Source organism: Mercenaria mercenaria, unplaced genomic scaffold, assembly GCF_021730395.1.
Source record: "Mercenaria mercenaria strain notata unplaced genomic scaffold, MADL_Memer_1 contig_1026, whole genome shotgun sequence".
Taxonomy (NCBI): domain Eukaryota; kingdom Metazoa; phylum Mollusca; class Bivalvia; order Venerida; family Veneridae; genus Mercenaria; species Mercenaria mercenaria.
The window spans coordinates 33,474-49,767 of NW_026458996.1; the positions used below are offsets into that span (position 1 = coordinate 33,474).

At 31.6% G+C, this 16,294-nt stretch overlaps 1 protein-coding gene across 1 annotated transcript in view; it reads left to right on the top strand.

Annotated features, from left to right (window-relative positions):
- Window positions 1-15,688, top strand: part of LOC123543319 (ras-related and estrogen-regulated growth inhibitor-like) — a 39,374-nt gene extending 23,686 nt beyond the window's left edge. Inside the window, exons 2-4 of the mRNA XM_045329395.2 lie at window positions 12,418-12,474; window positions 12,669-12,742; window positions 14,571-15,688. Of these exons, the coding sequence (XP_045185330.2) occupies window positions 12,418-12,474; window positions 12,669-12,742; window positions 14,571-15,017 (578 nt within the window). The 3' untranslated portion in view covers window positions 15,018-15,688. The remainder of the gene's footprint in view (window positions 1-12,417; window positions 12,475-12,668; window positions 12,743-14,570) is intronic.
- Window positions 15,689-16,294: the final 606 nt, after the last annotated feature.

Genomic DNA, 16,294 nt, shown 5'->3' on the forward strand with positions numbered 1-16,294 from the left:
AACTGCATCGTTGGGTTTATCTGGATTTCCTAGGTTTATAAGGTTATTACCTCCCATAATCTAATTCCGTTTCCATTGTGTTATCAAGTTCCTTATTCTGTGAAGATTGATTCCATGTCTTTTTAATAAGCTTTTTTGGATTGTTTTAGTACATAATCACTTAATCAATATCAAATTTAACTTTACTTTATACTGTCAGGTTCACTTATTTGTTCCTATATGATTAAAAACTCCTATTACATTATATAATTATTATATATACCAGTAAAGTTTTTTCTTTAAACTTCCTGTGGTTGTTTCAATATATAAAAATACATATTTTGATTATGTTTGCATTAGCAAAAGAGTTGGGTTATAAATTTTTTTCATTACAAATCATATCAATTTTCTCGTTTACTATAACCCGACTTTCAAATATATAATGTGAACATTTAATTCGAATATCTTTTGGGTGGTTTATAGTAAGACTGACTTAAATAAATACACAACGTTTTTGTGACGTCCTTGAATAAAGTATTTTGTTATTTTCATTTTGAACCTTTTTATCTTCACAATACAAATCATCAAATATTACTAACGTGTTGTTTTTCTGATCAAGATCATTAACATCAATTATTTTCATTATTAGAAACATTCACGTATTGTCATTTGATCTACTATCTACTTCATTCTTTTTTGCAATTTGATTTAAGTGGTTTAATTAAATCTGAGATTTAGATTGTTCCTAGTTTTTTAGCATATACGTAATAAACTAATCATAATATATAAGAGGTTTTCGAAGTATATTCATTTAATGTAATTTTTTTTTTTTTTCCAGAGCCAGAAGATCCACATATTACAAGTTCTTCTAAACATGAATCTGGCATAAAGGGATAAATGTGTTTAAAAGTATGGGATTTATCACTTTTTGTATCATAAATTTGTAATTTCCATTTATATAATAATAATACATTATTGACATTTATCGACATTATCTTACATTAGTTTACATTTACTTACATTAATTATATATAAATGCAATCAAACTTAATGGAATGAGAATAAGAAAAAAATTAGTCGGGCAAGTGAGCGTTTCTTAGAGAAGAAATAATGAAAGAAAAATTAACAAAGCTACAAAATCCGGGATATGTACACTGAATTTATAAAACCAATTACGAAGGAATAAAAGTCAAAAAGAAAATTATCAAGGTCAGTTAAAAGCATTACTCTGGATTAGGAGCAATTTTAGCGCGTTTTTACTTCCAAAAAGTATATCAGAAGATCTGACACAAGGTATGAACTGAATTAACTAAAGGAATGCAGAAGAATCTAAAAACAACAGCTTTTAAAAAAAAACCGGTTCCCTATACACAATAGATGGGGAGAGAACCTGCCTGACGGGTTTCGCTCAATAAGAGACTGAGAGTTTCAAGAATGAAATTTAAGAAATTAGAAGATTATGGAAGAAAAAAGTGGAATACTGAAACAACTGATGATACAAACTGAATACTCAGAAGAATTGGTAGCAAGACCAAGAAAAAAAAAATATCTTACGTAGATTGAGATGTTTTCTTTCCTGGATGATGATGTTTTAGATAAATAATGGATATTACAACCGTCTGAAATGTTTTGACTTTTTTACTGGCAAATGTAATTGATCCTGGATAAATGATAAAGAAGAGACGGATCTTAAAGCTACATAGGATGATGTTACTACTCTAACGGATAATCACAAAATTAAATTGACCAATAACTAGCAAATCAATATCGAAAGATCGCAATAAGCTAAAAGAAGCAAACGAAATTAAACATAGCCAAGGCGAATTAATACAGTACAAAGACCGGTTAAATCATATTCTGGTATGTCTCTCGCTACATATGGACAAGGATAAAATCATCAACCCTATAAAGTTTCCACCAAATGGACATATGGTAATTCAATTATTAACTTAACTAAACTTTATAGTCAAACAAATTAATAGTGCTAAGGAATAGAATAGCCTGGAAATGAAGTATTACACTAAAGTAGATAATGATTTGATTGACTGATTAATAAAAGATATAACAATAATAAAAAAAACTTCAATTCATTCAAGAAAAATATTTAAAGAATTAACCGAAAAATCAGATTACCCAGCATAAAGATCTATTGAAATTTAAAAAAGTATTAGCAGAGGACAAGGGTTATAACGTTTGTCCCATGTATCCAGACGAATTTGTTAATGACTTGGAGTTAATTTGTGGTTCGATGATGCGGTAAATAATAATGAAGAACTAAAAATAAGGTATTAGGGTCTTTAGACCAATTATTAAAAATGAATTCACTTTCACTCTTACTCAGAACCACCATGAAATTTTATATAAAAATATTTTTCTTGATATTAAATGGAACAAAAAGTGATTTACGAACAGATTAGTCAGTTCTTTAATTGTTAGATAAAAATAAAACTTTGTTGTTTGGTTTGGAATAGTATTAACACTATGGACCTACTCTTGGCATAATTTAGCGATGACTTGATAATAAATGAATTCGTTATAATAATGGTATAAGAATGGAAAGATATTATATTTACATAATGGTTCTACGTTACACAGCATTATAATTATATCAGAGAAACATTTAATAAGTAATGGTGATTATGAATTTGATAATCGACATTGCCGCCAATAAGTTTGGAATTTGATTAAGTAGTTTTAAGGTTTTGATTTCAATTCATGATAAATTTTATATTGGCTTAGAATGTCAAATGTTCATACAAATGCCTGAATTTGGAAGCAAAGCATTGAGAAATACGAATGGGAACTACAACACCAAATATAACTACCTCTGTGGATACAAATTTATATTCCCCCAAAAAAAAAAAAATTGGGGGGGTGATCTTATTGTAATTCATCACTTGTTGATTGTAATTTCAGTGATATTACTATGCTGTTAAGGTACTGCAGATTTTAACAAAGCTTATCCTTTTTACAAAGAACAAACAGAGTCGGTTTTGCGAAATTAATAAACCTATTATAACTTCAATGAGAATATCTATTATCAGATATATTTGGTAGAATAATATCAATTTAATGAGGTTGAAACAATTTTACACTAAGTTTAAAAGAAATCTAAATTTAGTTTTATATGAGTTAATAAAAACTGTTTTTGACCAAAAATAAAGGAATATTTATTGTATGTTTCTATGCTCAACACAGGAGAAGAAAATTATCCATACACGGTGACCTGAGGTCTCCGGAGATTCCTCTCTGTACAGGTAATCTTTGACACTTTAACAAATCTGTTTTCAAGTGGAGTTTGCATCTTCAATTAAGCACAGGCTGTGAAAAGCTTTGGAAACACAGGAAAACAGCACTTGAAAGTGGAACAAAAAAGATTGGAACGGAATTGGACATTTAGCTGCTGATCAAATTGTTGAAAATTTTAAAAAAGAACTGCTCCGCAGTTGGTAATTTAATTGCTAAGGAATTACAAAAAAAGAAGAACAGTAAAAAATAATGAGAGAGGATATTATATGAGACTAAAGAGCAATTGTCATGATCTGGGACTTTGCTCAGGTAAACGTATTAAACAATTAATTTATAAAATAATAATATATAATTATATATCATGTTTTAGACAAAACAAATATTGTGAAAGTAATAACTAACTCCTATTCAATTAGATACAAGCTTTAATCTCTGTCTTGGAAAATACTTTTAAAAAACGGATATCACTTTACAATTATGATAGGCTCATATTTTGATTGGTTTAAAATGGTTATTTTGAAGTATTTTTTAACGTTCAAATCTTGCTAACGGTAATAATTATTGCGATGGGATCAAATTGCTCTAATTAATAATGTCAGCTTCATTATTGATCAGTTTTAGGTAAAAAACAAAATGGAAAATTGTTTTGATTGTACTAATTTATACACCGTAAAATGTCAAATTTAGTTTGAATTATCTAATGATTATTCAAAACAACTGGACAACGAATTTATTTATTTAATACTAACGCAGCACTGAATCAGGCCTGCCCTAAGCTGAAATTAATTCGGTTTGCTATTAGAAAGGGATTATCCAAGGTGGTAATGAGATAAATGCTAAATTCCATTAAATAATTATTCATTTTTTCCAGGGTTTAGAAACTAATATTATCACTCCAAGTCAAATTCCAAATACACTGCAGTTGACAGATGATGAATGAATGAATTTTTAGAGCTAATGCTGCTGATGCTGGTAGGTAATTGTATCAAAATTAATTTCTATGGGTTCCCACGTTTAATTTTCAATGAAGTTGGACTTATCTAATTGCTGAAAGATTTACAAAGGCAATATGTCATACCTTCGGGAAATGGTGACACAATCACTGATACAACAACAATAATATAATCCCTTTTAAATACAGCTGGTGTACAAACCACAACATTATTGTTTATTTACAACGACCTATAAAAGTAATTTCACAAAGAACATACCCGCATTTAATTAGATACATTTTTAAGTTATGCAGCAAATGAAAATTGCACTTTGACTCTTGTCGTCTTGGAGTTGGTAATGTGTGTTTTTTATCGAACAGAATACACAAGTATTCAGAATATATGATTAGGTAATTAAGTATTATTATAAACATAAATACTAAGACTACTGGAATCTGCTAAATAGACAAACTTTTTGTTTGTTTGATTTGTTCATTTTAACTTGGAATATAAAAAACTAATACAAAGATCCTAAGCATATACATTACAGTTAAGTTAAATATTCACCATCAGCTACTATTCGTGTTTACGCAATTGTATTGTAATAAAAACAGTTGAAATAATACTATTTGGAATGAACTTGTTATTGTTTAAATAAAAAATTTTAAATCTATAATGTTATCAAATTATATGAATATAAAGTTTAACCTTCAGTGGACAAAAGAAAAATTTAGCACAAGCTTATAATAAAAAAAAATTTCACATACTTTTAGAATTAACACATAAAACATGATCAATTACGTGGAAATTTCCCTTTACTTTTACAAAAACACAAATTATTCCAATTGAAAAGTCTATTAGAACTAACAAGGGATTAGAAATTCAATTTTGAAAAACAAATGTCCCAGTCAGGTCAAAATTGGTGGATTTTAGGATCTTTTGGCTGGTTTGTTAGAAAAACAATTTCCTTCAATTTGTAAGCAAAAATAGCGCCAAAAATTAGCCCTCTATGCATCGTGCCCTTTCTGGGTTCTGGCCATACGGGTGTTCGTAAAATCCTTGTAAATGGATGTTTCGGTAGCTAATGATAAATAAATATTATTCGCCAATCTTACACCTAATCAAAGAAAGCACTCGTAGGTGCTCGGAGTGATTAAATTAACACAAAAACAGAAACAAAATGTGGGTTTTTAGTGTATGTTGGCTGCTAAAGTCTATAGTGGATACCTTTTATTACATCTTTGTTAAGTGGAAAAGGACACACGGCGGGTATCAATTGATTCTCAGAGAAGACCTTACAGACAATTCCTATAGTAAAAAAAAAAAAATTATAAACAACCTATTCTAACTTTGAAATTAACAATGGGTAAACAACTCGGTATAATAACTTTAGGGGTGTATTTAGTAGAAATAAGTTACCAAAACAAAAGCAAAGGGCGAGTGTGGAAATTTAAAATTTGAACGATTCCTTTGGACCTGGAACCATTGGGTTTTGTTACTGAATACTTTTGTACTTTGATCGCATTTGGGACTTCCTCCCGCCGAAAAAGTATTAAGTATATACCACATGTAAATACAACAAGTTTCAATATCAGACAAACAAGTACAGAAATCTGTGGATATTAATTGTTTTAATTTTTTCATTAAAATGGGGTTTACAAGACAAAGTACCGTTGTATAATTTAACTATTACTGTAAAATCTAAAATTAATAATTAAAACAAAAATGAACAAACAATTATAAGTTCCTTTTCACTTAAGTTTAAATACCTTTACATTTTATCAATCAAAATAATCTGCCAAAAGTTTGCCAAGTTGGCAGACACTGACACATTGTCGTCTTCGTGGCAGGATTTTGATAGAAGTTTGGCATAAGTGTTTTACCTCATATTTTACTATAGGGTTTTCATATAGTCGAATGAACACTTTGTTTATTTAATTGTTGAATTGGTCGGCATTGGATTTTGTTTTAAAAAAGGTGACTAATTAAAATTGAAAAAAGTGTCCCAGAACCCTCATAATATATACTACTCCGATGGTTAGTTTTTCTATTTTTGTTAATCTTAAGTTGGTATTTCTGCTAATTGGTTTTTCTAAGTTTTACATAAAGAAACTAATCAACTCTGGCACATGTATTTGCTTAGGCGCGACCTAATCTAAAACAAAAAAGAAAATTTGTAGGTCACCATCAGATTGAACTTATTAAATTACACGAGGTGGGGTTGGCGGGGCATTTATAGAACGCCAGGGTGGTACGGATACTTAATCAATTTTTATTTCAACAAGTGCATATATTCAGCCAAATATTTAATGTATTCTGTTTTGTCCCATAGCTCAAGGGCAAAGACCATTTGAACAAGAGGAATCAAATTATCCTAAGGGTCGCTCACCGAGGACATCTTGAATAAACTCGCTGACTGTTTGACTGAAGAACTGGTTTTTCTCTGTATTTTTAAACGAAGAAACAGAGAGGAATCATTCCGGCTGCTGCATCCTTAACCTTTAACATATTGATCTTAAAAGCAATAGGGATTCCCTACCTCATTATGCCAAACACCCTAGTAAGTCTGAAGGGTGCAGGTAAAAGGCTTCTAAACAAATGCTACGGCAACTTGTTTCAGTGTTTAGACGTCAATGATTTGAACATGCGGAGCTAGAGATATATCAAATTATCAAAAGGAACATTTCTTAATAAGCGGATTTTTACTTGTTTCTGGAGTATTCTGATGTCATAGATGTAGGTTTCCGCCATTCTCCGAACAAATCCGATAGTTCCTGAATGTACGGTACGGGTACGATACGAGGATTAGGAACAACAAAATTGGCACGGTGTGGGGTAAATATCGACTCGTCCGAAAATACTACCGCGAGCGTCTTTAATATTCTTTAGCTTACATTGATGTGTTGAAATTAAATTTGACTTATAAATAGTTAATAGAAAAACCAAAGTTGGGGTTGTATATGGGTCAGTGGAGTCAAGTCTTAGGTCAGCAGAACTGAATTAATCTTCATATTAAGAATATTCACCGTGGCACAGGTGGCTAAAGCGTTGTTTTTTTGTACCGATTGTAATATTGAACAGATGGGTCGAGGTTCAGATCCCGGCCTGGGTCTTACTTTTTGTCTAAAGGGACATAGTCAATGTCACGGTCATTTAACACAACTCATCAAAAAGATGTTTTGTGCTTTATAACTTCTGTTGTTTGGTTACACCTCATAATTCGTCTCGAGCTATTGTAATGTCTCATGAAAGTGTATTCGTCAGGAACTATTTGTCGTCTCGAAAAAAGGCTCGATGAAAGTGCATTCGTCACGAACTAGTCTATTGTCTCCAAGAAAGTATTGATGACGGTGTAGTTGTCACGGACTATTGTATTGTCTCTAAGAAAGGCTCGATGAAGGTGCATTCGTTACGAACTATTGTATTGTCTCCAAGAAAGTATCGATGAAGGTGTAGTTGTCACGAACTATTGTATTATCCCTAAGAAAGTATCGATGGAGTTGTATTCGTCTCAAGCTATTGTTGTGTTTCCAAGAGAGTCTCGATGAAGGTGTATTCGTCACGAACTATTGTCTTGTCTCCAAGAGAGACTCGATGAAGGTGTATTCGTCACGAACTATTGTATCGTCTCCAAGAAAGGCTCGATGAATATCCTGCCGAGGCTTCATAAAATAAGTGTCGATACTAGATACTGTGTAGCCTTTTATTACTAGATGCTATGGAGGATTCTACAAAATAGTTCCGAAACAAATTTTCTAGGATCAACCTTGAGTTTACTGATTTGCAACACATTTTGCAATATCTAGACGCTAAGTGCCTATTAAAAGCTCTTTCTTCTCTGTTATTAAAGGTGTACAATAAACAATCTGCTACGTCTACTCATGTTTCAAAGAAAATGCTTCAGTTAAGCTTTACAGGTTAAAATCTAATTTTGCTGTTACCGTAACAGTAGAATAATAACAAAAAATATGACATAGTTGTAGCAATTAAATTACCGCTTTATGCATAAAAGATTGTTCTATACAAGACAAAAAGTAGAAAACAGTAATGTTAAAAGGCGTAAAGATAAATTTAATGATTTTTAGTGGCGGTCTTTTCACGATACAGGTGAAGATAAGTTTATTTTAGAGGTAATGAAATATTCTTGACTGTTCTTATGAAAATCTACAGTAGATGTAGCTTGATAACATTCATAAAGATGTAAAGTGATATTCGAGATAAAATTTAAGAAAATATACATTGTTTTTTCCTCCGAAACGAATTGCAAGTGAAATTGTCTCTAATTTATGAGATGATTGAAAAGTTTTCATGCAAAAACTAGCCAGTTTTGAAAACAAAAATTATCTAGAGTTTACAGTCAGCTTTTGAAGAGAAAGGCTAAGTTCGCTACCTGGAAATGCATTATATAAAATGAACTTGTAATGTGCAAAACAGTTAAAGTTACATTTAAAACCTAGTATAACACCGAAAGTTTGATATTTAATATATCTATTATGTTGTTTCAAGATATATTAGACACAAATTCATATTTAAGAATATAAGCAAGTCATGGTGTTACACCATGACTTGCTTATATTCTTAAATATGAATTTGTATATGTTAACATAAAATCAACGTGCTTTTGTGTGTAAACCGTACTGTTTGTTAGGTTTGAAATAGTACACAACTAATAAATGTGTAAGTCAGCATAGTATGAATTAATGCTACTAAACTACTAAAAACTTAAAGTGTTATTAACAAATGACTGTTATACAAGGCATTAATTTGTGAATGTAGTTCAATAAACACAGTTAATTTATACATTAATTAAGTAAATTTAAATTTCTTTGATAAGGATTTTTTTTACATTTAAGGTTAGTACCTAACTTTAAGCTATTTTAGTGAAAGAAGCGCATCGGAAATCTTTTAGATCTATTGAATTTTCTTTTTCAGTGTCCGTGCATATCCTCCTTCAAATATCATTATTATTATTACTAGGTCATTGAAATTGTACATTTCACCAAATATTAAGGGGTTAATACTTAATTTCTCGACGCGTTTACGGAATAATTGCCAACTGATTGTTAACATATTCACAAAAAAATGACTGATCACTATCAGTAGTCCATTGATGCATTTAGCAGTTGTCATACAGATGCACGAGTAAATAATAAGTAGGAAATTTATGTTCTGATGTGACGTGCTAGCTTAATTTAATTATCCTGTGTTAAAACAGGACTAATAGCTTTTAAAAATTTCTGAATGTCTAGCTTTTTGCATAGATATTTTGCTGACGGTGAATGATAATTTCTCTTTCTATAAACATGACGTCAATATTTCTGTTGCCTTAATGATTATGAGAGTAAGGTGCATTTCGCTCCCATTGCGCTGGAATTCAGATGTAATTGCAAATATTAGTTATTTTTGTTACTTCTTGTCGATATGTTCTGGTTACTTATACATTATAACACCGTTAGTGTATACCCCCAATTGAAGAACTTATCAACAACGTATATTTTTATGCCGTAAAGTAATGATAAAAGTAGGTAAATATATAAAGTAAATCACAAACTGAAACGAGAAGAGAAGCAAATCATTCAACACAGCAAACTGGTAAATTTATGTCCAATTGTTATAGAAATACCTAAATTAATAACATTGTATCATGCTTTCACTTTGCCAAATGACAAACATTATTTTCAGATGTTCATCTATTGTGAAAAAATTAATGTTTCTCGTTTTATGATCGTCATATGTCCGTTGTCCTTGTTCGTCAACGATTCTATTTTAATTAACACACTCTGAAATTATTCGTCAGAACAACACCAAACGTAATCTGTAGCAACAATGTATGTGTAAAGCTTATTGATATTCACTACAATTAACCCATAGGGGTGACTCCTCCAGAAGAGTTAGTAACTTTTAGTTGGTGGGAGTGCAAATAAAAACAGAAGACGTTCCAACTCTAGAAGCTTCCTTGGTTCTTTGATATTGTAAAGCCGCCATAGACGGCACTCTTTTCCCAGTGTTAATAATTTTTAGTTTGAGGAATGAGAACTCACAACCCTTGATTTCGTAGTCGGGTAGTGTTACCACCGAATCAGTGCATCCCATCTTCTGTTCAATTCTGGCATAGAGCTCTTTTGAATTTTTTCAGATGGTTTCGTTTGACTACATTTAGAGGTCATCATGGCTAAGAACAGCGAAATAACCTTGTTCAACTGGTTCCACTTGACTAAATAAAAGGGTCACCAAAGCTAAAACAGTAAACCATCCTGTAAACGATTTCTTCTCATTAACTGCTAGATGGATTTTCACCAACCTTGTTATGTAGCAACTTTGGATAGGTCTTGCTTAAATTTGTTTAAATGGTTATGCTTGACCGTATTTTAGAGGGCACAATCGAATATTTTTAAACATTATTGTAATAAGAAAAGCCTTTATACAACTTCTTATGATATATTCCATAGATATTTCCAAACCTTAGCAAGAAGCATTATTAATTTATTATCTGACCTGATGAAATGGTTATATTTATTGCACTTTTAACCCCAATATGCCTATTTTTCTGTACAGGATTTATCAAGATTTATGAAATGGCAGTTTTATCAAACGGATAAAGAAAATGAAATAATTATAGATAAATTATATTGGTCTAAACAACGTCCTGAATTGTTATTGTTGTTTTTTTAATTTTAGATGGAAACACGTGGACATACTGGATATATATGTATAATAGTAAATCTAATTAATTCATCATACTTAAAAGTGGATATACGTAATTGTCAAGATGTTTTAAATCGAATAACGTTAAACTTGAACCTTTATCAATACAAGCGAAACAAGAAATGAAATCACAATCATGAATGTGAACTAATATAAATATTGGGTAGCTTTTTTTATAACATTAAAGTGAACATGAAAAAAAAATGTCATTCAAAAATAGTGAACACAAATTAACAGAAAAATGTGTTCAAAATAAAGAACAAATGATTGACTATATGATACATTAAAACATTTTAGAAACAAATTAAAAAAGGCAAAAAATGATAAGAATATTGCCGTTCACATCATGAAAAAATGTAAAATGACTGATTTAGCAAAAAAAAAAAATGATTATGTATATTTGCTACGTTGATATTATTAAAAATCAAAATCATCTTTCAGAGGAATAGTACTTTCAGTTGTGCCTGTCAGAAATCGTGGCAGTTCTAGGTAGAGCTTTATCTATATTTGCAACAGAAAATAAAACATTAAAAGTGTTGGTTTGATTTTCCTTAGCTGAACGGAAGAGTGTTCATGAACATCAGCACAGATGAGCGAAATACGGCAACCATGGTCCTCTTTTTCTATAAACGTTATACTTTTCAGATTTTATTTACTTCACGACAGCGGGTGTTGGCGCTGTGTGGCGGCCGTACAAAGTTGCCCCGACTTCATCTTAGTGTTGTTATATTTTCTTGTCCTTCGGGATCATTGATTTCAACTCATTTAGATTTGGGGGGTGGGGGGGGCGTGGGCAGTGTTGCATTTTCCATTACTGTACATGAACAGACTCAGTCAAACCGAGTCTGCAATTTTCACTGTTTGCCTCGTTCTAGGTGCTTCCGAGGGATCTACTTTTCAGATTTAATTTACATGATATGAAATATGTGATATTTCGACGCTCTGAAAACATTAAAATCAACACCAAATTTTGTGTTAGTTCAAATCTAATTCCGGTTTGGACGTGGTAGCAAACATATCTATTTTCATGCAAATTGTGCTGCAATTGAAATCGTTTAGTGCTAACGCAGTGCTGATAACTAAAAACAAGACAAGACATTTAATTCAGGAAAAATACATTGAGCAACAAATACATATCATATGGACTCAAAATACATGTAACAGCATCTTTTATTTTAGTGGACAGATATCAATAGTAGAATATGATGTTTCTTAAGCTGTTATTATTGACTATATTGCAATGGTATAGGCAATGATGTTTGGATAATACAACGTTCGCATCAAGCCACATTGCAAACGTACAGTTCAAATATAATATACGAATTTCATTTTCACCAAGCACATAAAGTAAACATTCTTTTCATACAAAAATGTATGTAAACAAAATTCATCTTGGAAGTGCATTGAAGAACAAATAGCTTAATGATTCACATATGCATGAATCATCGCTCAAATTGTTATTGATCAAGTACAGAAACACAACTTTGTTATCAAAGAAGATTTCACACTTAAAAGTTTTCAGATACAGCGGGTTTTTTTTTTATAATTTCAGCTTTGATTGTGAGATACTTAACCAAGCGATTTATAGGAGACTACAACTCGGAACTTGGTGAGTAACCACCTCTCTCTCTCTCTCTCCTCTCTCTCTCTCTCTCTCTCTCATGTCTATTAACAATATTTTTAGAAATGTCGAAACAGAATAAACAAAGACAGACGCATCCAAAATAGCAAAGAAATATCAAAAATCAGTTTTATATGTACTTACTCCTCTACGGAGTAATGTTTATCCTTTCCATATTTCAGAAATACTATACAGTCATTGTACAGTTATAGATGGCAAACACGTGACCTTACACATCATAGACACACTTGGACAGGTAATTATTTTAAAGAAAGAACCGTTTGGAACAATGCCACTGCAAAGCAAAGCATAGCAGCAATATATATGTATAAACAAAACAACTACCATTGGGTATACTTATGACCGGATGTGTGCCTTGATATGGAAAATAATATTTTGAAGAAGCAGCCTGATATTGAAATTGGGTTTGCAACAAACAGAATTTATGATTGAGTAAAGTGCATCAACATATATTGGCATAAATGACATGAAGCTGTTAAGATTACTTGGGCATGTTCCTAAGTAAAAAAATAAATAAAAAAATAGACATGTGTGGTTCAGAGAACAGTTAGGAGGGTAGGTAAGTTTTTTTTTAATAATCTCATTTTCATATGTGCTGCTTAACTTGCTTAACTAAAAGATTGTACTCTGACAATGATGAGAACACAATTACTGACTTTTTGTTTTGTTTAATTAATGTAACTATTTTTGATAAGACTATCGTCTAAGTCAACTTCGTGAAGCTGCACATATAGGTTATTTATCAAACTTACATTCCCACTTGTTGTAGCTTTTGATAATGAAAGTACGGCTTTTAGAATTAAATAAGAAACAAATGATGAATCAGATTGTCCTAAAACAGATTTTTAAAAACAATCAGAGATTTAAGCAAAAATATAATATTTAGAAGAGAAAGTCATCTAACACAAATAAAATATATTTCCGCGACTTGAATCAAAGTTACTCGAATACATAAAGTTCAATGTTTTAATGACTGTAAGTCTGGAAGAAGTTGAGTCACTCTTTTTCAGCATTTTTCCCAGCAATTTTAGATTTCGCTGCATACCAAGAGTTCAACAACATCACCATTCTTTACATTTGACGAGGATAGTTAATGATTCAGTAATGCTTCCAGAATCAATACATTTATTTTTATAGTTTCATCTGCCGACAGAAGTCACCAGGATATTCCATCGTGCTACATAAGGCGATAATCGCACACGTACTTTCGTCTTGCATTTGATTAACTCTAGATAAATAAAATTTTCTATACATTTATCTAGAATTTTCTATACAAGAAGAATATGTAAGAGTAAAGTATCCATATGAATATATAATGTTTTGTTTTCATTCGTATACATGATACTCTGAATGCATCATGATTATCAAAATTGTATAAGCTGTTTCTCCTCTTAGTTACATTAAATAGTCTACATTTAATTTTCATTGAATAGAAACAGTGTTAGGCGCCTATTATATTTGCGGTCCTTTGGAATCACGAAGTCCATTTAGCGTATCCGTGTAATAGAATGTTAGAGGGATATTCAGTGACCTTTCACGAACCGAATCTGCCATTCTTTATGCTCATACACTATATATGATCTGACATTCATTCAGTTAAGTAAGGTCCATAAACCGTCTGGCGCTGACAATGTCCATTTGTGCTGACAATTGCCTTTTGTAATATACTATCCAAATCTACAAACACTTGCAAATTCACACACTTTTTAAAAAGTTCTCGTTTTTTTTTTCTTTTATTTTTTTTAAATATTGGATTGGCTGATTGTTGTTACTGCACGCACTTAACTGAAACCGTTTATATTCAATAGTTCGCACAATATGGAACATTATAATTATCTGTATTTATATAAATTGTATCTCCTGTAGAAAGTTTCATATTCAAACAAGTAAATATGTTGTGACTTTGTACTTTAGTGGTACATGTATATGGAGACGAAGCAAAGAAACTGAAAACAAGTCTTAAACATAATTGAAATGCAGGTAGCAAACTCCTTTAACCCTGAGCTAAAAGTATTGTAGTGTTAAATGTTGGTTTGTTAATAGTCTGTTCTCAAATATTTAAGGTTAAGAAAGAAGACGTTAGTGAAGAACAGGTTAAATGGGCAGATTGTGTTGTAATCGTTTACGCTATCGTTGACAGAAACAGTTTTGACATAGCTCGAAGCATAGCGGAACATATTCAGATAATGCGAGAAGACAATCAAGTACCAATCGGCATCGTGGCTAATAAATCCGATCTCATTGACAGGAAGGAAGTGTCGGATACAGATCTTTCAAGAACATGCGCTGAATTCAACTTGTTATACTTTGAAACTTCGGCAAGTGAAGCGAGGGCAAGTGTTTTAGAGGTTTTTACAGTATTAGCACGCCAAGTAAGAATGATTATGAAAAAGCGGGAAAAGTTGACTCGATTTATGTCGAATCCTGCAGTTGCTGCTAAGTTACAAATCCAGCAATCTCTTAGAAGTCTCGCGGAGAAAACCTGGCGATCTAGAACGTCTACATTATAGCCCGTGAAACTCATGTGATAAAGTGTTTTATTATTGATGTACATATCTGATAATGAGTGAATCAATGTTTCTTCTATAAATGAAATTTGTACATGATAAAATGTAATTTAATTAAAGGCTATATTTATGTAATAATCGTCTTTCATCAGAAAGCATTATTTTGTGATATATTTCAACCTTGCTTCTGAGGTTTTGATCACCGCTATCAAAATGTCTTCATAAATTTGTGGCACCGGGGTTTATAAGGTGTATGGAGGACAACAACATGAGCATCAACGGAGCATTTTCAAAGAATATTATTACATAATGATTCTAGATAAAATCGTAAAGGAGTAAAGACTGAGCGTAAACATGGTATATTCCGTGGGAACTCAGACACGATATTGTATAATAGTTACCCTGCTTGATAATTTTTTGTTTCAGAAAATATTGATGTACGAAAATTATCAGTATTTTACAAACATTCGTTTTCGTTTTTGCGAAGCATTATCTCTAGGTGTCGGTTTCTGAGTCCTTAAAACCACACAACGGTCCAAATGGTGCAGAAAGTGACCAGAAATAAGCTATTTAGTTCTCTTTACTACACATGAAGTTGTTAGCTCGACTGTTTAAATGTCCAAGCATCAGAACTATGAACCGTGGTGAATCAGACAATAAATTACAAGAAGGCATCGTTTATTTTCAAAAATACTCATTGAATTATTATAATAAATATTATGCTGAATGTTATTCATCCAAATAGTAATGACCTTGGCGTCATGCGGCAATTGGACGTCATAACTGACGTCATTATGTGCTCTAACTTATCCGCCACTCACCCGTTGTTTTTTCCAGAATTCTAACATTGTTTGTTTTTAGTCATGGTTAATAAAGATTGAAGCCAATCATTGTATATTCTGACGCAAGCAACAGTTAAAGCATAAACTGGTGAGAGAACATTATGGCGTCCATTATGACGTTAATTGTGACGCCAAATAATCGTATGACCGAGTGTGATCCGACCTTGCAAAATCCACGAGAGCCAAATACAAAGTCCCAAATCCAGCTACTGTTATAATGACCATTTTATAATATACCTTTACCATTTTGATTCTTGTTTTGTTCTTGAACGAAATCTTCAATGTTTATCGATATTAAAAGGAACTTAGTGAAGTTTTTGTGTGCGCTATTTATAAAACTGTGTCAGGTTATGCATATTAATGAAGAAAGTCCGGCAGCATACAATACGGAAGGTACAATACGGAATTTAAAAGGTACAATACGGAATTTTTGTCTGT